The sequence below is a fragment of the Asterias amurensis genome, chromosome 3, assembly GCF_032118995.1.
Source record: "Asterias amurensis chromosome 3, ASM3211899v1".
Lineage (NCBI taxonomy): Eukaryota > Metazoa > Echinodermata > Asteroidea > Forcipulatida > Asteriidae > Asterias > Asterias amurensis.
In genome coordinates this window covers 27,799,726-27,823,120 of record NC_092650.1, presented here as the reverse complement: position 1 = coordinate 27,823,120, position 23,395 = coordinate 27,799,726, and the positions used below count along the sequence as shown (strand labels likewise).

At 39.9% G+C, this 23,395-nt stretch overlaps 2 protein-coding genes across 3 annotated transcripts; both read left to right on the top strand.

Annotated features, from left to right (window-relative positions):
• The first annotated feature begins 223 nt into the window (after positions 1–223).
• On the top strand, positions 224–4,660 carry LOC139935000 (uncharacterized). 2 transcript variants are annotated; one of them, XM_071929442.1, is made up of 4 exons: positions 224–859; positions 1,475–1,579; positions 1,712–1,810; positions 2,205–2,379. In XM_071929442.1, the coding sequence occupies exons 1-4, from the start codon at positions 527–529 to the stop codon at positions 2,229–2,231; spliced, it is 564 nt and encodes a 187-aa protein (XP_071785543.1). In that variant the 5' UTR covers positions 224–526; the 3' UTR covers positions 2,232–2,379. The 2 variants fall into 2 exon arrangements, with proteins under 2 accessions (XP_071785543.1, XP_071785542.1); XM_071929441.1 differs by having other exon boundaries at positions 225–859; positions 2,200–4,660.
• Positions 4,661–5,483: 823 nt separating this feature from the next.
• On the top strand, positions 5,484–20,169 carry LOC139934805 (sacsin-like). Its single transcript, XM_071929208.1, has 4 exons — positions 5,484–5,489; positions 6,105–6,363; positions 7,334–10,710; positions 10,933–20,169. The coding sequence occupies exons 1-4, from the start codon at positions 5,484–5,486 to the stop codon at positions 20,167–20,169; spliced, it is 12,879 nt and encodes a 4,292-aa protein (XP_071785309.1).
• Positions 20,170–23,395: the final 3,226 nt, after the last annotated feature.

Below are 23,395 nucleotides of genomic sequence, written 5' to 3'. Positions count from 1 at the left end.
ATGTAGATGACTGAATACGTTACAATCATTGCTGATGTTGTTTACGGTATTTTGTAATATTCTACAAACAAATAAATAATAGCTGGCGTGCATCACTCCTTGCATGCGTGTTGTACATGTATGTACAACCTTGTTTCCATGACTTACCAAGCCCTAGGTGTGCAAACACAAGAGGGGTCGATCGGTAGAATGTCAGACAACTCGTCCGTCGCACAACTCGACCGTTCGGTCAACTGGAAGTCTTAGATGATTTGAGACAGCTCGACCGTGCGGAAAACTGGGGAGTTCAGAAAACTCGACTTTGGGACAGCTCGACGGATAGCCAAGACAAATCGACGGCCGGTTGAATGGTCGACCTCTGTTTACTTACAATACACGTATTTCCGCCGAGTTGTCCGAATGGTAGAATCGTAGGAACGGTCGAGTTGTCTGACGGACGTGTTGTCTGAACGAATCAGACCCAAACGGATACCCGCCGTCTGAACACCGATCAGGTAAGCAACCCGGATAGCTTACCGAAACGAAGATGGATGGTGACGGACAACGCCGCCGTCTTCCGTATAAACGATTTTTGGAAGAAGAAGATCTAACAATTCCTCGAGCAACTATTATTAGGAGACAGTTAGATCAATCTCAAGACGAATATGAAACATCTTCTGACGAAAATTTGGATCATCGTGACGGGGAAATTGATGTGCTGGACCAACCACCAGCACCAGCAATGCCATTGCCAGAGCGCGAGCTGAATCAGCAGAAGAGCTCTTCAGACCACCATTCCATTGACGAAGGCGAAGCACATGATCATGGCCTTGCTATCATCATGCTCAACAATGACGAAGTCCACCAAAATTTGGATGAGGTTAGTATTTATAAATTATGTTTTTTTGTTGCAAACATTCGAACTCGAAGCTTGTAAAATTTAAATGGGGCATTTTTTATTAAATTATTTTATTTCAATTCGATTTTCATTGTTTTTTTTTTGTTTTTTTTTTTTTTTTTTTTTTTTTTTGGGGGGGGGACCCCAAAAACAAATAGGCCTATTCACACTCACAGCAGTACTTCTAGAAACTATAACTATAAGGCTTATAGTTTCTAGAAGTATATCCATAGAATAGATGACATTTCTAAAAAAAATCGTACACACTACAACCACGCATCCGTTCGAAACTCTGCATCCGCCATTCTAAAGAGTTCCTAGCTAGACACACAATGAATAAAGTGAACAAAGTTTCATGAAGTAAAAATATTCCATGAAGTAAAAATATTTTAAGAAATTGTAGTTTTTTCCGCAGGGTATGGGACCTTTACCCTGGACCCGGTCAGGTTGAATGCAATGGAGGAGTCCAACCTGGGCTAGTGTAAGAACCAGACTAAGATTTGTAAAGTTTAGAGTTTAGGAGTAAAATTTCGAAATCAGAAAAACTAGTTGAGGGATTTTATTAACCATTAAATTTTTTTTTTTATAAATTTGTAGGATGAATACTTCCCACTGTCTGATTCTGAAGATCTCAACTTTGGTAATGATGGCAACATTGGCACTGCAGAAGCAAGGGAACAAGACATGGAAGGCAGTGATCAGGTAAATATTTTCTTATCAATAATGCCCCAATTTATAATAAATACACCATTCTAAGTTGGTCATATACTTTTAATATTATTGCATGGAGTAGTTTGTGATTGATGACAGCCATGTCACTTTATTGTTCAATAGGAGGAAGAACCTTTTCCAGTGTCTGATTCTGATAGCGATAACGATATATATGCTGACCCTGCTGTACACGAAGAACACGTGGATGGTGGTCATGAGCAGGTAAGGGAACATTTACAGGTGAATTTCTAATATTAATAAAAATTTATGATGTTTGAAATGGGCTTCAACTTTTGTTATTTATACTAATTATAGGTTGGAAACTAATCTCATTATTAGTTGTAATGGTTTGGGAAATCATTGTGGGCATAAAACCAAGGCATGTGCCATTAAGTCTGGTCTCTGTGCACCGGAATTATGTAATGCGCAACATTACAGAATATTAATGTTCTTCCTCCACTTCCGGGTAGCGCATGCCCCCACACTAGTGAAACGTGAACATCAACTCTGTTGTTCATGTTGGGACCATGTATATACATATATGTGTACTGCTGTTTAATACTAGGTTAGTAAATCTTAAATAACAATAATAATTTTTTATTATGTTGCAGAATAGACGCACACTGCATGTGGAAAATGGTGATCAGCCTATATCCTCTGAAGGGACTGACTTGAACAGGATGGATAGTCTTCTGGCTGTACTGACCTATGCTGTGAAACACCATATTTCAGGGGTTGCGCTACAAGACCTTATAGATTTAATTAATATGCACTGTCCAAACAGCTTGCCAACCTCCAAGTATCTTTTCGGTAATAGCTTCACAGGATATAAAGGTGTTACAGAATTTCATTTTTACTGTTCTTGTCAGGTATATTTAGGTTCAGATGATAGTTGTCCAGATCATTGTCAGCACTGTAACAAAGCTTTTGATAAAGATACAAGTTTGAAGAATGGAAATTTTTTCATGGTTATGCCTCTTTTTTCCCAACTAAAGCATGTTATGGAAACAGATGGGCTTGGTTCATTGTTAATGAATCGAGTCCACACTACAGACGGAAATAATATATGTGATATCCAAGATGGTGCAATGTATCGGAAGCTTGTTGATGATGGTCTCTTATCTGACAACAAAAATATTTCTTTGTTGTGGAACACTGATGGTGTGCCTATTTTTAAGTCATCTAAGTTTAGCATTTGGCCAGTTCTGTGTTCAATTAATGAACTGCCAATGAAACTGCGCAGAGAGAATGTTCTACTGACGGCTCTTTGGTTTGGAGATAAAAAGCCTGATATGAACATATTCTTAAAACCATTCATTGATGAGTGCAACAGCTTATCATCTACAGGATTTGTGTGGAAATTGAATAACAATGTGGTAGTTTCCCGAGTATTTTGTCTTGTTTGCACTGTAGATACAGTTGCAAGACCGATGTTGCAGAAATTCATTCAGTTCAATGGATTTTACGGCTGTGGTTTTTGTAAACATAAAGGTGATTATGTAACAAACAGTATGAAATATCTTTATAAGCACCCTCAACCTCCACTGCGTGAAGAAAAAGAGACAAAGCGTGCTAGTATACTTGCTGATGAATCTCGAAGAAGTATTGATGGAGTGAAAGGAGTCAGCATTCTGTCATTTCTGACTTACTTTAACATAATCTCCAGTTTTATTCCAGATTATATGCATGCAGTTTGTTTGGGAACAGTGAGAAGGATTGTTGCCATGTGGCTTAATCCATCAAATAGTTCAAACGAGTGGTATCTGGGTAGACGCAGCGCAGATATATGCGCAAGGCTAAAGTTTATACAAGCTACCAAAGAAATAACAAGATTGCCAAGATCCCTGTCTGAATTGAAATTTTGGAAGGCCAATGAATGGCGGTCATTTTTGTTGTATTCTCCATTGATACTTAAGGATATTTTACCTGCTAAATATTTGGCACATTGGTCGATGCTTGCATGTGCAATTTTTCATTTAAACACATGCAAAATATCAAAACAAACTCTGCAATGGTGTGATTTTCTTCTCCACAAATTTGTTCTTTATATGGAACCATTGTATGGCGCAACACAAGCAACATTTAATGTTCACTTATTGCTGCACATGTCCGACAGTGTCAATAACTGGGGACCATTGTGGGGTACATCTGCTTTTATGTTTGAAGATTTTAACGGTTGCTTGAAAACGATGTTTTCAGGAACAAGATACGTGCCTCAACAAATTTTTCAATCCATTTGTAGGTTTCAAGATATAAAAAGAAATGCGCCACTAATTTCATCTGAACGAACTGCATGTTATGTTTCAAGGCTTCTGGGTGGTCCACGTTTCATAAAAAATGTTCTAAAAATTGTGAGGGGTGATACAACCTTGGTATGCCTTGGACTGCCTAAAACTTTGTACGTGACCCAGTCTTTTAGATATGCTATTGAAACTTTGCTGGGGCAGCATTTAATTACTGCTAATGTGAATTGCTATGATAGATTCATATTGCAAAATGCACTGCTTACATCAAGAAGTTACTCAAGTAAATTCAGGCGTAACAATTCTATTATAGATGTCAGAGGGATGTTAGCCGAGATTGTGGGTCTTATTTCATTTAAGAACCATGTATGTGGAGCTGGTATTGACTGTGATTGTCTACAACATGTTATGTTGTTAGTTCAAGAGTTGGAAATTGAACAAACCTTAAGAAATGAGTTTGATGATGAGCTTGGATGCCAGGTTGGTTTTATTCATGCTATTTCTAGAGGTGCCTATGTTGCACTGCATAGCGATGTGCAAATTAGGAAGGCGATGCTGGTAAAAGTGGAAAACACTGATTATGTTATTAAGCTCCCGAATACATGTGAAGGTGACTAAATTCAACTATCAACTTGTTTATAAATTAAATGCTTTATATGATTAATCTGTCCACACTCGACTGTATGGTCATTCTGTACATGTACTTTAAAAGTTACATTTCTATGAACTGAATGTATTTGATTAAATAGATGTAATTAATTTTGTAACTCCCTCAGGAATGCTTATTTTTGGGAAAATCAATGGTTGTGAGTTTAAGGAGTAATAAATGATGAAACAATGTAATTTGACTTTCGCTGTGTGCTGCTTTTTATTGATTGTACTTGTAAAAATAATATGGAGTTTTATTTTGGGTACACTGTCTAAACACTAACTTTAGGCCAGTTAATTTAACATTATTCCTCGTTTACGTTTTATCACATAGTTATACATGGCATTACCATGATGAAAACATTTTATTGCCATAGATGTACCATAGATACCATCGATTTGCCATAACAACCATGATAAAACCATGGTACAACCATGGTATAACCATAGGAGTACCACCTATGAGAACACCACCATGGTTTTACCATGGATTAACCATGGTAACCATCATTAAACCATAGGTGTACCATAGATACCATCGATTTACCATGACAACCACGATAAAACCATGGTAAAACCATGGTATAACCATTGGAGTACCACCTATGAGAACACTACCATGGTTTTACCATGGATTAACCATGGTAACCATCATAAAACCATGGTTACCATGGTAAAACCATGGTACTTTTTTACAAGGGTTGTTACTTGAGACTTCTCATTCTTTTTGGCTGAAGAGTTGTAGTGTGGATCTCTGTCCCTGTACAGTATTCTACTTTTAAAACATAATATTTCTATTATAAACATATCATAACGAATGCCATTCGAATGTTTACAATGCTTTTTATCAACTCGCCCGATCAAGGCAATGTGTCCCGTAAAAGAAGAGGTTCTGATTTATGAAAGGTGCATCAATGAAGTCCCAAATCTCTTTTCCATTTTGAGCTTCGTTGTTTTGCTGTAACAACATTCTGTTATTTGGCCAGTTGCATCAGGATAGCAGCATGGAGGTAGAAATAGTGAAATAGTTTCTACCTCCATGGCCGAAACCTTGTACTATTGGGGTACTATGGGGACTGCATAATGAGACCGTGTGCTAGTGTGCTAATAGGATCAAGCAGCAGGTTGTGCATGGACTCACACGTTCTCTCCACACAATGATTGACATGATCTAGGACTCATCTGCGGTCAACCATGGGGTTAGCACCCTTGTTTACATTACTGAAACCAATACCGGGCTTTTCTATCCTAAGATGTAAGGGATAGTGCAAAGTCGCTAATAACCTCCAGCGTGACATTAGACTGGGCTCGTTTCCCTAATGAAGGATTCCTGCCCCATGGTTGAGATGGTTTGTGAGTCAGACCATACAGTTCAAAGAGCCTTTAATCATCGGAGCATGCAGTCACATGAATGATGGTTGAACATGCAAATTGTTAAATCAACAAGCTCAAAATTATGCTATGCAAGTTCTTGCACTTTGCTTCAATTGTTGGCTATGTAGGTGTTACCTTAATTATTATTATTGGTTTATTAAAAAACATTCAAAATTCGCAGCCAAAGGCTGAATTCAGTTTAAAAAAACAGAGTTCAATAATCTATTATGCAATTTTATTCCTCATGGCAGGAGCTTGTGCAGAATGCTGATGATGCTGAGGCAACCAAGGTGATCTTCTTGTTTGATAAGTCACAACACTCCAAGGATCAACTCTGGACAAGTGAGCTTGGTCAGTTCCAAGGTCCAGCCCTGTATGCTTACAACGATGCTGTCTTTAAACCGCCAGACTGGTATAACATCCAACATCCTGAACAGAGTGGAAAGATTGATGAACTCACAAAGGTTGGGAGGTTTGGTCTGGGTTTCATCTCTGTTTATCACTTGACAGGTCAGTCATCTTTATTTTGTTCTCTTAATATTCTCTGGCATTAAGTAGATTATTCTTTGTGTATTGGGGAGAAATTAACAAAAAAAAATCCTCCAGCCATTCTAGACCCCCCCCCCCCAAGAGCCATGCCTGGTTCCTTCCTCTTTTTATTACAGTCTGAAACGTTTATCAACAAATTGAGTCCAAATCTTGATTATCAAAATTGCTACATAGAGAACGTTTTGAGGTGTGCTTTTGCCCCCCCCCCCCTAAACATTCTCGAAATTGTTAAAATGGCAGACTTGTTTGTTGACACGTGAAATGAAGTTGCCCCTTCATTGTAACGGGTGCTCTCCTATCTCACTGTTAACAAAAAAATCTAAAAATTAACACCAGGGGTGGCAAATGAATTTCACAAAGGCACTGCGATATAGTTAATCCTTAAACAGGTTTTCGATCTTGGTGGAAATTCCGAAAACTTATACCCATACTTGTAAAAAAACAAAAAAGGGAAAATCACCACCAATGATGGCAGTCATATTGGATTTCCAAAAATGTATTTGAGGATGTCATGTCTGGTACTCCACACGTGAATCGAAAAAGAATAATTAGGATAAATTGTTTTCTTATTTAAACAAATTTCCCTTTAATCTGAAGCTGTACTCCATCTGGGTAGACTTCAAAATGTAAATTGGTTACTCACATTTTTCCTTACTTCCTGTTTAAAAAAGGCATTCAAAAACTCCAAAAAATGTGGTCACTATTAGCATTGATTCAATCAATGTTTTAGAAACACAAACTACTACAAACTTCACCAAGTATTACTGAGCAATATTGTTGATTTGTTGTGGACAATTACTATGCCAAGTATTCATACAGCTCTTTTGGCTGAACTCTTTGTTAACCAAGTGCTACCCTTACTTTAAAGCAAACTCAAAATCGGTTTAAAATCTCGTAAAAGTCAGTTGCCCAAACATTTACTGTTTTTCAGACCTTCCATGCATCCTGAGTGGGAAGACGATTGGTTTCTTGGATCCAAGAGAAAAACACTTCAACTACAATCCTCACACCAACACCAAGTACAAGGGGAGACGAGGTAAGAAATGGAAACTTAACACAGAGCTACTGTCGAAATTTCAAGGACAGTTTTCCCCCTTTCTTGTTGACTTATTCCGTTGTGCTGAATCCAGTTTTGTGAATGGTCATTTTGAAGGAACTATTTTTCGGTTTCCACTTCGTACAGAGGCTTCAGAGATCAGTAAGAACGTGTACACAGATGACCATCGAGTACTTGACCTCTTCAGGTCTTTTGAAGCAGATTCAGAGCTGTCTTTACTGTTTCTAAAGCATGTCCACTCTATTGAAGTTTATGAAAGGGGTCATATTCATGAGCAGCCACGACAAATCTTCAAAGTACATGTTACTCCTGGCGACCTTCCACACTTGACCATTCAGAGACGGGATTTTTTGACAAGAGTTCCAGAGTTGCAAGACTTTCATACGGTGACATGTATGAATATAGAGAAGCAGACAGGTGCCGGCTCTTGCATCAGCAGGTTCATTACAGTGAATGCCATAAAGACAGAAAATACATCAGATCAACTTAAACAACTCATCAGTGATGATGATCTGAAGTTAGTACCCTGGATGGGTGTAGCCATTCAGGTCGGCATGTGTCAGGATTCAGTAGGTGTCAGTAGGAGTGATGGTCGAGTGTTCTGTTTCCTGCCACTGCCTGGTAGTGAGCAAACTGGTTTACCTGTTCACGTTCATGGCTATTTTGGCCTTGGTGACAATCGTCGGAGCATCAAATGGCCAGATCAAGAGTCTCGACATGACAAGAATGCCATATGGAACAAGCTTTTGGCATCTGAAGTATTTCCTGATGTCTACAAAAAAGTGGTTCTTGCTTCAATAGAGAAAAGCAGAGAGGCAACTGATCCAGTAAAACCCGATGATGTCTATAGAGCCTGGCCATGCCAGGAGAGTATTAAAAAGGAGTGGTCAGAGGGTGTCAAAACATTCCTGCAGATGCTTAGGAATGGTGCAATCTTCTACACTGATCACAATGGTGGCTGTTGGATGAAGGCAAACGAGGTATACGTGGACACCCAAAAGAACCCTGTGCTCACTAAGATACTAAAGCATAAGGGATATGCAATTGCACAACTGCCGAGCCACGTTACTGCATCTCTTAGCTGGGCAGGTGTACAGTACCATATTATAACACCCTCGGTTATTCGTTCATGTATCCGGAATGATCTTCTCCAATACCTATCACGGGCTGAGACGCTTCAACTTCTAGACTTTGTTACTAGTGACACACAATCTGATCTGACTGATATCTATCTTCTGCCTTTACAGGATGGTACATTTACTTTGTTTTCTCAAGGTTCTTCTAAAGTGTACATTGCCAGTAGTAAGAATCCGAGAGATCTCATTCCAAATGCAGAGGCAAAGTTTGCTGCAAGTGACATGCCAGCAGTATTGAAATCTCCACAAGTATTATCCTACACTCAGCTGAAGAACCTTGAGGTCGATGATATACTACCACTACTTCACCAAGTGCTTCCAAGTACCTGGACTAGAGGGACAGATGTAAAAGTCAAGTGGACTCCAGGATGCAACAAACATCCCTCCATTCAATGGTTGACTGAGATGTGGAACTGGCTGACAAAGAATCAAGTCTCTCTTGAGAAATTCAGAAGTATTCCACTCATTCCAATGATGAATAACGGGTTCCTCGCAAAGATGCAGGAAAATCGCATCATCTTTCGCAAGCAAATGTCAAGGTATTCAAATGCTTGTTTGACCGAGGGAATTTGTCTGTTTCTTGAAAACGTTGGGGCAATTGTTTTACGTGATGATCTTCCGCCTTACATAACCAGCCACAGGAAATTGGACAGGTTCATCCAAGCTCCGGATCCTGAGGGAGTGATGAACATATTGATTGCACACAGACAACAAGTCAACATGGAGACATGTGTAACAAAGATGGCAGCTAGAAGTAAAAATGAGCTGAGAGGTTTGTTTTGCCAACTGCGGAAAGTTAGTAATGAACAAAAAGAAGTTCTACAACTCCTGCCTCTGTTTTTGTCAAATGATCAAAGTTTTCTCTCAGCAAAGCAAGGTGTGAGTGCAGTTCCAAGCAGTTTCTTTGGGACTCCAGTCAAACGTTTGAAGAAATGCCGAATCATCATGGATGGCTCTGAGGAAATTTTAGTATCTCTGCTGGGTATCCACAAGGAGTCAGCTTTTGAGTTTCTGTGCAACAATATCCTACCTGCTGTGGCTGAAAGATTCTACAATGAAGATGAATCCATGACAGTTATGTCTTGGGTGTTGGCAAACCAAGAATATAATGGTTTAGTCAACCACTTGAAGTTCATACCCACCGCAGACGACAGACTGGCAAGTCCATCTGAGCTATTTGAACCAAGTGATCATCTTTTATTGCTGTTTGGATCTGCAAATGTGTTTCCAGTCAAGGAATATTCAAAGGGTAAACTTCTCAATCACCTGAAACGGGCCGGTCTGAAGAATGATTCTCATGTCACGTCTAGTGATGTGTTAAATGTGGCAACCGAGGTGTCAAGAGGTCAAGAAAAGGAACAGGCAGACGTTGTGAGAGCCCAGGTGCTCCTCAACCACATCAACCGCTTTCCTCACCTGTTAACTCAGAATGTTTCCAGTAACAGGATAACTAAGCCATTGTACAAGTTCCTTGAAGATTTGAATTGGGTTTCTTGTGAGGGTTCATCTCCATCTCAGTACCCTGTCTCAGCTGGCTGGTATGGTAAGAACAACAGGCTGTACTCACCACGTCAAGTTGGGTTAATTGAGTCAGCCATGTTGCAAGGTTCTGTGGTGCCTCTCATCAGGATGCAAGGTATTCGACAAGAGCTACTAAATGTCTTTAACTGGAGTGCACAGCTTGATCCAAGAAACTACCAGATGGTTGAAAAGGTTGTGCACCAATTGAAGAATGTTGTGAGCAACTTTGTGTATCCAGCCGGGATACCTACTGTCTCCAATGCAGTACATGAGATATATGGATTCCTAAGCAGTGCCTCAGACCAGCATCTGAATCACCTGTTCCCAACCATTATCACTTCAGCACCATGGGTATGGCATGGTGCAGGGTTTACAACCCCAGACAATGTGGCATTAACTGTTGGGACCTTTCGTATTGATCTGAAGCCATACCTCTTCACTGTACCAGACAGTATCAAACTACATGATAATTTCCTTACTCGATTGGGAGTTCGACAAACCTTTCAGGAAAGTGCACTCAGTGTTGTTCTGTCACATATTCAGCTGAAACACGTAGGGGAGCATGTCTGTAATGAAACAGGCATTAAGAGTGATGTAGAACTGGTGCACAGCATCTTGAGATACATAACGAACTTAGCCGATTTTGATTCCAAGACTTCAGACCTGCTAGTTCCTTGCAGGAATTTAGGAACAAGTGGCAGTTGTCTTCATATGCTGGAAGCATCCAAGTGTCTATACGTAGATGAGGAGAGACTATTGAAACAAATTTTGGATGAACATTTTGAGAATGAGTTTGACAAACAAATCATTCATCAGGTGATATCCAATGATTTGGCTCAGCGTTTGGATGTACAGCCATTAAGTCACATCTTAGCCCCATCTGAGGCTATAGATTATGGATATGAATTGGCAGGTCCTCACGAGACGCCAACAAATGCTATCAAGCGAAATCTTGATATGTACAAGAAAGGAGTGGACATTTTCAAGGAGTTGATCCAGAATGCTGATGATGCAGGAGCCACTGAAGTCAAATTCCTCATTGATTGGCGCAGAAACGAAGAAACCGCAAGTGATCTTCTGAGTAGTGGAATGAAAGCATGTCATGGGCCATCAATCTGGGCTTATAATAACGCACGATTCTCAAAGAAGGACATAACAAATATCTGCAGTATAGCAGCACAGAGCAAGAAACACAAGCTTGATAAAGTTGGGAGGTTTGGATTGGGCTTCACTTCAGTTTATCATCTAACAGATGTCCCTTGTGTAGTCAGCGGACCCTATGTGTTGATTTGTGATCCTAGAACTACACATCTTGGATCTCGTATACAGCCTGGGCAGCCTGGTATTAAAATAGATTTGACCATTCCAAGTAATATCCGAACACTCAAATCATATCCGAACCAGTTTCAACCTTACAATGGTATCTTTGGATGCAACCTTTCGACATCTACTGCTGGATTTGACCACACCTTGATCAGACTACCACTACGTACACCCGAAGAAGCCAATGAACAGCGCAACCAACTAGCTGAAGGTGTCTTTGATTCAAAAGATGCAGTCAAACCAATGGTAGAATCTTTAAAGAAGGCTTCCTCAACTCTGTTACTCTTCACTCAAAATGTTGTCCATGTTAGTGTTCATGAGCTTGATTCTAAGAACCCATGTGAAATGAATACAGTGATGTCTGTTACACTGGAGAGGATTCAACAGATGCCTCGCTCAATTTCAGGTCGAGAAGAAGACATGAAAACACAACGCAATCTCCTTGCGGCAGCAACAGCATGCAAGGAGGACTCCAGTTTACCTGTCCCAGAGACAACAATGATTGTAAAGGTCACCCAGGAGACATATGCATCAAACAAAACCAAGAAAAAATGTAGTCAATTTATCGTCAGTTCATGCATGGTGCAGGGTAAAATCTTAACGTTAACAGAATCTGATGACGGTCGCAGAGCGGGAGTTCTTCCTTGTGGTGGTGTTGCAGCTGAACTAGTCGCCGGTGTACAAGTACTAGCACCCAAACCTGTTGTTGGTAAAGCTTTCAGCTACCTGCCACTTGAAGTCTCAACAGGTCTCCCCTTTCATGTCAATGGCAATTTTTTGCTGCAGCCCAATCGTCGCCAGCTCTGGAGTAAGCCATCATCTTCAAAAGGTGAATTTGAAGCACGTTGGAACATTTGTTTTATAGAGTCAGTCTTATCCTGTGCACTTTTCAATCTTTTACAAGATCTTCAAACTTTGCAGAGCCAGAATGTCGTTGATGCAAGAGATTTTCAAAGTTTGTGGCCAAGACGGTCCCAATGCTCAAGTGATTTTTGCTCATTTGTTGATACATTTTATCGCACACTGGGCAGGGATATAGATGCACCTGCTGTGATATTCAATGGGAGTCAGTGGGTAGCAGTGCAAGACTGCTTTTTCACTAAATGGAGCCAATCTGATTCAGAAGATCTAAAATCCAGCGTTATAACACTCTTACGTCAGGAGCTACACCCAAAAGGCTGGGTTGAGTTGAATCCAGATGTGGTTTCTAGTATTGCTAACGTGGGTGCACACGTCCCCTTTGACCGCAATACCTTCAATGTCAGTAGGTTTCTCCAAGAGGTTTTCTTTCAAATGTTGGAGGAAAGAGCCATTGAATCTCGTCACAGAGACAATATTGTCCTGCATCTCTTAGATCTTCGTGTCGGTGAGAGAAGAGTTACTGACTACGATAGTAATCTTAAGAATACCGACTGCATTCCTCATTCCCAAGATGAAGATGACCTTGTAACTCCTGATAGGTTAGTTCATCCTAATACTCTTATCGGATCTTTGTACAGTGACGATGACAATCGCTTCCCTCATGGAGAAGAATACCGCCGGGAGGTCCGCCTCCTCTCCTTGAAAAATCTAGGTATGGCTTGTGATGATCTACCCTGGGATGATGTGTGTGAAAGAGCAGAATCAACCTCTATGGACGAGGGTTATGACCAGAAGATTAAAAACCTTCTGAGATTGATTGATGAGAAGTTGGGGAGACAAGATACACCTACAGCTGAACAGAAAGAACGAATCCAGAATGCAGAGTTTCTTCCTATGTTATCAAAGCCCAATGATTACCCGTCAGTATGGTGTAAGTGTGACTTTAAGTTGTTGTCAGCAGCTTCTCTGTTTGAGTCCCGACACATTCTCCTAATTGGCTCTGTCCAACCTTTACTAGATGAAGGTAGACTTGGATCTGAAGCCTTGAATCCAAATGTGAAAGCCTTCTTAGGGTGCGGTGAAAAGAAAGTCATTGTCAGTGACGTCATAAATCAGCTTGACAATCTGATTGATGAGACGAAGACAGTCACACAACAGACATCCATAATGGCGCACGGAATATATTCATTCCTCCAAGATGCATTCTTCACAGGTCAGAACTTCGAAAGGCTTTGTTCCCTCAGATTTGTTCTCTGTGAAGGTGACTTTAGAACTTGCCGTCAACTTGCATTTAAGTACAATGGCAAAAGTGAGCCGTATCTGTTTCGAGTTCCTGCAGATTTACGTCGCTTTAAGAAACTGTTGCACCATTGTGGGGTGAAACAAGATTTTGATATCAATGACTACCTTCTTATTCTGCAGAGTTTGAAGACAGAATTCAAAGAAAGTCCTCTCTCAGAAGTAGCTGTGAGAACAGCAGAGTCAATGACTACAGAAATTGTTTCAATCCTTGAAAAATGTTGTGAGGTTACTAAAGATAGCATCACGACCTGCTTGGAGTTACTAGATCGGAAGATGCTTGTACTAGATGATCATTGCATTTTGCGAAAACCATCGGAACTAATATACGATGACATGTGGTGGGTGAAACGTACTGCCGTTAGCAAATACACTCATACCTCTGTACCACATCATAGTGCAAAAATCATCGGGATCAAAACTACTAGGCAGATGAGCCTGGAGAACTGCTCTTCTTCAACTGGTTTTGAATCTGAGTTTGGTCAAACAGAAGAACTGTCAGACCGCCTCAGTAACATATTAAGATCACATCCACATGTTTCTGACGTATTCAAAGAGCTGCTACAAAATGCTGATGATGCTAAAGCTTCAGAAATTCACTTTGTGTACGATCCTCGCAAGCACAAGTCAGAAAAAGTCGTATCCGCTGCCTGGGCTGAGGTGCAAGAACTTCCTGCACTTTGTGTGTACAATGATAAATCCTTCACTGAAGCAGATATCAAGGGAATTCAGAAAGTAGGGGTTGGTGGTAAGAGAGAGGATATTTCAACTACTGGGCGATTTGGACTTGGCTTCAATGCTGTGTACCATCTTACTGATTGTCCAAGTTTCCTGAGTAACAAGGACACTCTGTGTGTGTTTGATCCTCTTCTGAAGTATACTGCAAGAGCAGATTCATACCACCCTGGTAGAAGGTATTACACAAACGAAGAATTCACACAGAAGTTCCCTGACATGTTGTGTGGATACCTGGAAGATGAATTCAAAGATCTTGAAGGAACGATGTTTCGCTTCCCACTCAGAGCAGTGCCTTCTAAGATATCTGAAGAATGCTTCAGCCCCGTCAAGGTAGAAAGTTTACTGGATGAATTTCAGAATGTCTCGGAAGAAGCTCTGCTATTCCTTAACAACCTCAAGAAGATCACGATTTCACGTATCAATTGTGATACCAACAAACTAGAAGTGAAGTATTCCACCATTGCTAAATATTCAGAAAAGGACAACAATTACCGTCCAAAGCTTTCAGAGCATATAAAGCTGTTCAAAAGTAATCCCCATGAAGCCATTCCACCATTGTGTCACGTGTACAGCCTTGATATACAAGACTCGCATGGTTGCAAGGGAAAATGGATGGTGTCTCAGATGGTGGGCTTTGAAGAAGGCGAGGTTGACGGTTGTCGTGGTTCAAATACTCAACTTCCAAGGGGAGGCGTAGCAGCACGTATGAGTAAATTCCCAGACAGATTTGGGAGTTCGCAGCAGATGTACAGAGCATACTGTGTTCTTCCATTACCTATCTACACCAATCTACCCGTGCATGTGAATGGCATGTTTGAACTTGATTCATCCAGGAGAAATCTTTCTAAAGGCAAAGAGTACAAATCGACGGGAAGCAAAGATGATAAGGGTGAACTAATTCACAAATGGAACAGTCAACTGATCACTGGTGTGATTGTTCCAGCTTATGCTAGATTGTTGGAGGAAGCAGGTACTAGGATACTTCAAGAGTGTAGGACGAATGATAATCAGTCTATGCTCCTCTTTTCGTGGTATGATGATCTCTTCCCCAAGGATTTAGAGAAAGTGCAAAACGAATGGCATTTACTTTCCAAGGCTACACTTCGGTACATTATTCGGAAAAACTTGGAAGTGCTACCTGTTGCGCGTCAGAAGGATAACGAATTGGAGGTAACTTTCCACTCTGTCAACACTGCTTCAAGCTCATCATATTTTGATAACCTGAGTTTAAAAGATGTTCCACAAGATGCAGCTTCTATTACAATCGAAGCTGAACAGAAAACACAAAGGTCCACCATTTTGAGAACATTCTTGCTAAGAGTTGGCTTCAACTTGTTAATGAGTTCTGTACAACTGGGTCTTGCATTACAATCTTGTGCGGTCCAAGCAGAGTTTGTGTCTCCCAAAGCAGTTGTGAAGCACCTTTTATGTAGCCCTTTAATTGATCCTTCTTCACCAGTCTCTCTCACTGAAACAGTTTTCCAAGACATGGATACTTTCTCTACGATTTTCAAGTACTGCCTGGAGGGTATCACACAGCCAGTTGAATTTAATGGTCTACCGTTGCGTCTCACGAATGACAACAAGGTTGGTGTGTTTACTACACTAGATGGACTGTACGTAAGCTCACATTGTAATGTGCTTCCCACCTTGAAACAGCTGTTTCTTCACAAGAACCTTGTCCGCTTATGTATCAATTGGCTTTATAAGAACAAATCAGATGGCGAGGCTTATACCAGTGGGATTTTCAAGAAGTTCACCATCTCTGAACTTGCTGTGCACTTGAGAAGCTACCTGCCTGAAGATTGGCAAGGATGTACTCATCACGTAGAATGGACACCCAGTGAAAATGGACATCCGCCTGCATCATGGATTAGAAGCGTGTGGGAGTTCATCTGCAGTGAAACGGAGAAAAATTTGCAAACTTGTCTACAGCCCATCCAAGATTGGCCTTTATTCCCTACAACATCAGAGAAACTGGTATCACCTGCAATGTCTAAAACCGTCCTGTTCCTTCATGGTTTCTGTGACACACAGTCCCGTGAGAAAGTCACCAAAGTACTGAAGAAGTTGGGTGTTCCAGAACTTGACTTAAATCGTCTGCCTATAATGGTATCCCCGTTACTTGAGCTTTTGAAGAACTACTTAGCCATGCCTGCCAAACCAGATAGTGTTGTAGATGTCATCAAGTTTATTTTGGCCACAGATGGTGAGATTGGAAAGCTCTCACTCACAGAGAGTGATATATTGCTCCGGTATCTTCAAGAGGGATGTGACTCCTTTTCTGAGGAGAACGTCAAGACCATCAAGATGTTGACAATTTTCAAACTCCCTAATGACAAGCTAACTAGTCTTCAGTCCTTCGAACACTATCACACAATTCAAGGCTATAGTTTACTAGAGGTTGAGGTTGAGACATGGATGAAACACATGAATTGTGTGTTCTTGCATCCAAGTCGACATTTGAGTTTGGTTTATGGTAAACTTGGTATCTCTCCCATTACACATGCTGAGGTTTACCTAAAGTTCATACTTCCAAGTTTCAACCTGCTCACCCTGAAGTCCAAGGTTTCACATCTCAAGAATATTGAAGACAACGTACTGTATAATTCTTCTGCTGATGAGCTAGACAGCATTTTAATGAGACTTTCTCAAATCTCATTCATTCCTGATAGAGAAGGTGTCTTAAGAACTGTAGACTACTTTTTTGACCCAAGGAATGCAGTTTTTAAATCCATGATTGACCCAAGCCAATTACTACCTGACTCGATGGGGTTGGTGAAGAACTTCTTGTCTAGGCTTGGGCTTCAAACTGAAGTCACTCGGGAGTTGTTTGTCAAGTTTTGCAGGACAATTGAATCAAAATCAAAGGGAGTCACAGTTAGCACCAAACGCGATGAGCTCTGTAAAGCCTCCGAACTTCTTGCAGATGAACTGGGCTCTAATAAGAGCCTACGCAACGCACTTTTCCTGCGTGAAATTGCAGAGATCAAGTTTATTCCTTCAGTTCCAATAAAGCAAGAACTAATCGACATTCATCCTGCTGTATCTGATGGCCAAGATCTGCCTCCATTCATTGCATATCGAGGATCAATGCCTGACAAATATGTAGAACTTGTGTGGTCAGTTGCCAAGCTTCTACCCAAATGGTCTATACCCTCAAACATACACATCGACAGAAAAGTCTTCATGCATGATTGTCTTGGCATTCAAAACAAAGTTGTTATCGAAACAGCAGTGAGTCACATTCAACAAGTTTGCTGTCGAATGGCTGAAAAGAATGCTATCCACAAAGAAGACATGCTGCCACCCAAAGTGAGAGATACATTTAAGAAAGTCATGACAAAGATTTTCAAGTATCTTCAAGATAATATAACAGAGCATGGAGAGGAACTACAGCGTCGTTTACACCACACTGCTCTCTGCTTGGTTGATAATGGAAAAGTCCTCATCAGAGCTGATCAAATGGTCTTTGATATGATGGACCAAGAGGAGGAGAGTCTTAGGCCATACTTGTACAAGGCACCGAGGGAGTTATCAGAATTCGATGCTCTTTATAAATTACTTGGAGCAGAAACAAAATGTACGTTCGACCAGTTGGCTGGAGTTTTGTTGGCCATCAAGACAGAATGCAAAGACAAACGTCTTGGTCCAAATGAGAGCAAGTCAGCGCTGAGTGCTGTGACAGCTCTTTTCAAAATACTGAAGACTACGAAAGGGAAATGTAAGATTACTGTCTCTGAGCTGTACCTTCCCAGTTCTAACAATCTTCTGATAAAAGCTTCACATCTGTATTACGCACACCCAAATCTAATGGATATGATGAAGCTAGAGTCAACTGATAAAGAGTTTTTGATTCCTCTTAAGCAATGTGGATTTGATGTCAATGATGAGGTTGGTCTTATTAAGCTTTTTCCTCAATCATTATGTCCAAAGAATCTGGGGAGTGAGATCCATGAAGATGTACATGAAGATAACGAAGATTGCCCTGATGGACAAGATTGTCCATATCTAGAACATATCAAGAGGTTGGTGAACTCAGTGGAAATGACACGAGTGCTGCTGAGACTTCTTCAGCATCAGCAAAAAGACAAAGCACCAGATGCAGATCAATCGAACAGTATTAAACGGCTTCAAAAGTTCAGTAACTTCTGCTGCAAGACTGAACTAAAACTTGGCTGGTATGATTCCAAGAAGACATTAATTCCAAGTAGAAAACCGCACGCAGTGCTTGCATATTTTAGCAAAGACAATATGACAATATACTTGGAGCACGTGTGTTCTCATGCAAAGGTTAGATGTCTAAACTTTAGTCATATTGCACAGTGTTGTGGTGCCGTGATACAAGATTTGCTTGACGCTGAACACTTAGGTTTCCTACAAAGTGCTCTCGACTGTGAAGATCTCAAAGAAATGAATAAAATACTAAGTCAATGTCCATCAAAAATACCAGAGTATGACACCGCTGCACAAGGTTTAAATGAAACCTGGGAATGCCGTTTGGGGGCTCTTATTCCGAGAGATATAAGACATCTTCTTGATCAAGATCCTTACAACCGGCTCTATAAAGGGGAGATTGTGGGTTACGAGCGTTCATTGGAAGATGTACATCAAGCTGGTGAGAACACTGCCTCGGGATCAGCAGGATCTTTGAGTCTGGAGTCGGACCACTCATCAGACGAAGATACAGAGATAGTTTATGCCAAAATTGTTGAACAAATTGGCGAGAGTAATGCGTCTAACAGGTTGTCAAGACAATACAGAATCGATATCGGGCTTGAAGAACCCATCATTGTCAAGGTAACATCACTCTATAAGTTCCTGCGACCTAAGGAAAAACCTGACCTGACTGTTGTTCCCTTCACTGGCGACCCAACAGCTGAAGTTCCATCGATGCCATCTGACGAGCCACTGCCAGATATTTTCGAAAACTACCGCGACAAAATTAGGGAGGAGATAAACGAAGCCTTCGAATTACCAGAAGAAGAGAGAAAAAGAGCTATTAAGCGTCTTTACCGTAAGTGGCATCCAGATAAGAACCCTGGCAGGGAAACACTTGCAAACGAAGCGTTTAAGTTCCTTAAAGCGGAAATTGAAAGACATGAAAATGGATCCAAATACCAAGAGAAATATTCGCAATGGGACAATGACGTCAGAAGGGACAGAGAAGACGCTAGAAACTATCAAAAGCAGTACTACGACCATTTTCAGCGTCATGGAAGAAGAGAGAGAGAAGACTACTCAACTGGCTTCGTTCCACCGTCCTTCAGCAGAGATTCCAGTCGAAAAAGAAATCGTAATAGAACGAGAGAAAACTACTCATATGGCTCCGTTCCACGTTCGTACAGCAGAGATACCAATCGAAATAGTAATCGAAATAGAACGAGAGAAAACTACTCATCAAGTGGCTTCCTTTCTTCAACCAGTGCAAGGTTGTGTTTCCAACAGGCTGAGGAGCATCTCCGCAGTGCTGAACGAACAAGTAGTGACTTGCCAACCCATGTACAATGGATTGCGTTTCAGATCCATCAAGCAGCAGAAATGGCTCTCAAAGCAGCTCAGTTCAGTCTCGACGGTCGTCCTGATGTGAGCAGTAATGACTTGACGTCTCTAGCATTGAAAGTCTGTCAACACCAAGATGTGACGTCAATGGAGGTTTTGACTCTAGTTGGTCACTTGATTCGTCTTGGTTGTGACTTCAACAAACCACGTCTACCTGACTATCGTAACTCTACGACAAGTGGAGAGTCATATACAGATTTCCAGTCCGGTATTGCCCTTCATTTATGTCAAGAATTGCTAAATGTTATGAGGGATATCATTGGGATTTAGATATTTTGGAGGTGTTGAAACCTTGAAGTATGAATCGCATTATGCATCAATTGTGTGGGTTTGATTGATGTAGGCCCATCAGTATAAACTAACAACTAATGTTTATAATCGGTGACAATCATCTCAAATCCTAACTGCAAATACTAGTTTATTGTAAATACAAGTACATGTATCTTTAGAATTGTGTCCTTGAGATGAGTGATGATAATGTCTTGCTTTTTATTTTAACCAAAGTGCGTCCCTTAGTGTTCAAGATTTTGTGATTAGTCTTATATTTTTTTTTTTCATTTTTAAATGAAAATTAAATGCAATCCTTCTTGTTTAAAGCTGAAAAGCTTGAAACAAGAAGGATTGCATTTAGTTTCTATTGGATTGTCTTTAGTTTGAATGGAGCATATAGCTGGCACCATGATGCACCGGATAACGAATACTTGGTAGAGACAATATCATAGAGTAATTTGTAGGTTTTGTTGAGTCGGGTATTTTACTTGTATGTTTACTACTCTCCCGATTACCTTTGCCCTTCACATAGTATAGCGACTGTGTTGTGCTATGTAAAAAGAGTGCTATTGATTTGAAGAAATCAATCCAATGAGAGCAGGAGATCAGTTTACATATCAGACGTTTAATCATGTGAATTGTTCTGTAATATTTAAGCGAAAGCTCGTTTTTTGATTAAAGGGTCGACCTCTTTCTCGCTCCTCTACATTCAGTGTAAGTTTTCTAGTAAAACAAATGTACATTTTTTTTAACTCAAAAAATGTATTGACCGACCTTGTTAGATGTTCCGAGTTTATTTGAAGTTTTACACCGAGCAATTTTCGTTGAAAACTTAGTTCTGCAAGTGGTTAAAACGCTTATTACAAAACAATAAGTTTCAGTTCTATTATCTTACCGCCAGTCAACATGCAGCTATCGAAATGTGTATATATTATTAAGGGGAATTTGCCCGGGAAACTTTGATATTTTAATTTGATATTATTTAATTCTTTCAGTGAAACTAATTATACAGAACTGCTTCACTTCAGACCATAATTCAGTCGTAAAGAAGTTTTCAGGCTCATTCGTGAATACTTGTCTAGGACGTACACGATTGAATAGTTATTCCTATTAATAATATATAAGATTGGTAACGAATTGGCATGACAAGTTCAGTCGTAAAGAAGTTTTCAGGCTTTCTTCATAAAGTTTTGTCAAGAAGGTATATCATTGTATAGTAATTCCGAAGCTAATAAACTAAGTTGCAGATTGTTGACGAATTTGCATGAGAAGTTAATAATGACAAACAAGATGTGTTTCGAAAAAAACAAATGTTTAGCTCGAAAAAAAGAAGAAGCAGAATTATAACATTTGTTTTTGGTCGGTAGCTTTTTATATGATTTGTTTGGGTAATTGATACGCTTTGCATGATAAGATTCGTGGTGTCTTGTTATTGCTGCGGGTACAGCCATGTAGAAATTTAAAAAACTTTTAAATGATAGCCTAGGCCTATTACTGTTGGGTCCAAAAAAAAAATCCCGCTGGCTTGTTTTCAGCGGTTCCAATGATTGAAGTGGTTGTCTCCAAGAGAGTGAAAACACAAGATGTGTGCGTATGGGGAACAACTGGGGTTATACTTTGTGCATTTTGTTATACATTGAAAAATTACTACAGGACAAACGAGAAGTTTTTACGATTAAGATGTGATTCGAAAAAATGGTCTCTGTTATTTTCTTTTAGCTTGAAAAGAAATATAATCATTACTTGTATTTGGTTGGTGGCTTTTTATAAGAATTGTTTTGATGATAATTGTCATGCTTTGCATGGTGAGTTAGATGTATCTTGTTATTACTGCGGGCAAGCCTATGTGAACATAAATTTACTTTTTAAATGATATGTTGCATCCAACACTAGCCGTGTTGGTTTATTACGGTATTTTCCGGCTAAGATTGAAGTAATCGTCTCAAAGCGAGTTCAAACACAGGACTCTTCCGTAGAACCACTTGGGTAATGTTGTGCACTATTGTAAATAGTAAAAATAATAACAAGACTTGTAATGCGCACATACCAACCCTGCTGGGTGTTTAATGCGCAGTAAAAAAAAAACAAAAAAAAAAACAGACACAACAACAAGTTAATGAAAACCTGTGACATAAGATAAGTTTTGAGAAGAGACTTTTAAGAATGTTACAAACCCTCACTCTTGCAGTAAATTATAATGTACCAAAGGATGTGCATAGAATGGGTAAGATTTAATACATACTATAATGACCACATATTTGGTATAAGATTTAAAGTCACCTGGAAGTGATATTTTGTCAAAATAAAGCTTATGTCACTAAAATATGTGTTTTGATGAGTGGAATATGAATAAACAACTAACTAAGGTTTACATAAATTAGTTTCCATGTTATTTACAAATTTGAAAAAAGCCCGACCCAAGAGGGCGCTGTTCGTGACGTCAATCGAGGCTTGATGAATCGCATGCAGTGCCAACACAGCATAGTGACGCTTGGCGCAAGCTAAAAACATGCCCTCAAAGTTGAAACAATACCTGACTTTTTTCACGTTAGGCAAATGCTCCTTTAGGTTCGTTACGTCTTTCAGGTACCTTCTTCGACTTCCCCACTAGCTGGACAAATTATTTGGATGGCGTCATGTTTTAGAAAAAAACTTTTCTTTTCATGTCAAAATGTGTAGTGTATTCCGGATTCTCGAAGCACGACGGCTCGAAGTGTTTGCCGCGCAGCGCTGGAAAAGACGTCGGACCGGACAACTTGGCAAACTGACACCATCTTTAGTTGTTTTGCTGCATCTAGCAGCAATACACCTGGTTGACATTGCCGGAAAAATGCAAGAAAAACAACTTTCAAACGTACAAACTCACGTCCAGGACTTGAATGTACTTGCACGTACGTGTTCGATGTTCGATCGAGGCAAAGTCTTCCTCGATTGACGTCACAAAAGGGGTAGGCGGAGTCACCCACCACACAACTTTATTTAATTTGTTAAACATATAAATCATCAAAAACAATTACTCAAAAAAATTATTTTATTGTTCAGGAACATATACTCTAATGTTTGAAGGAAAAAAAATCTATTTCCAGGTGCCTTAAACAAATGAGATTTCACAGTTTGGGTAGGAATAAACAAAAAACTGTTAATTGGTATATTGAATATATAAATGTATTGGTTATATTGAACACGAAAAGTGTTCACATTTTTAAAAAGATTGATCACAAAAATG

Bases quoted from the DNA above. Each gene is read 5' to 3' on its own strand.
- LOC139935000 (XM_071929441.1), top strand. From the start codon at position 527: ATGGATGGTGACGGACAACGCCGCCGTCTTCCGTATAAACGATTTTTG. The intron at 1,580-1,711 runs GTAAATATTTTC...ATTGTTCAATAG, and splicing joins ACATGGAAGGCAGTGATCAG to GAGGAAGAACCTTTTCCAGT. The intron at 1,811-2,199 runs GTAAGGGAACAT...ATTATGTTGCAG, and splicing joins TGGATGGTGGTCATGAGCAG to AATAGACGCACACTGCATGT.
- LOC139934805 (XM_071929208.1), top strand. The intron at 6,364-7,333 runs GTCAGTCATCTT...ACTGTTTTTCAG, and splicing joins CTCTGTTTATCACTTGACAG to ACCTTCCATGCATCCTGAGT. The intron at 10,711-10,932 runs GTAGAACTGGTG...ATCATTCATCAG, and splicing joins AAACAGGCATTAAGAGTGAT to GTGATATCCAATGATTTGGC.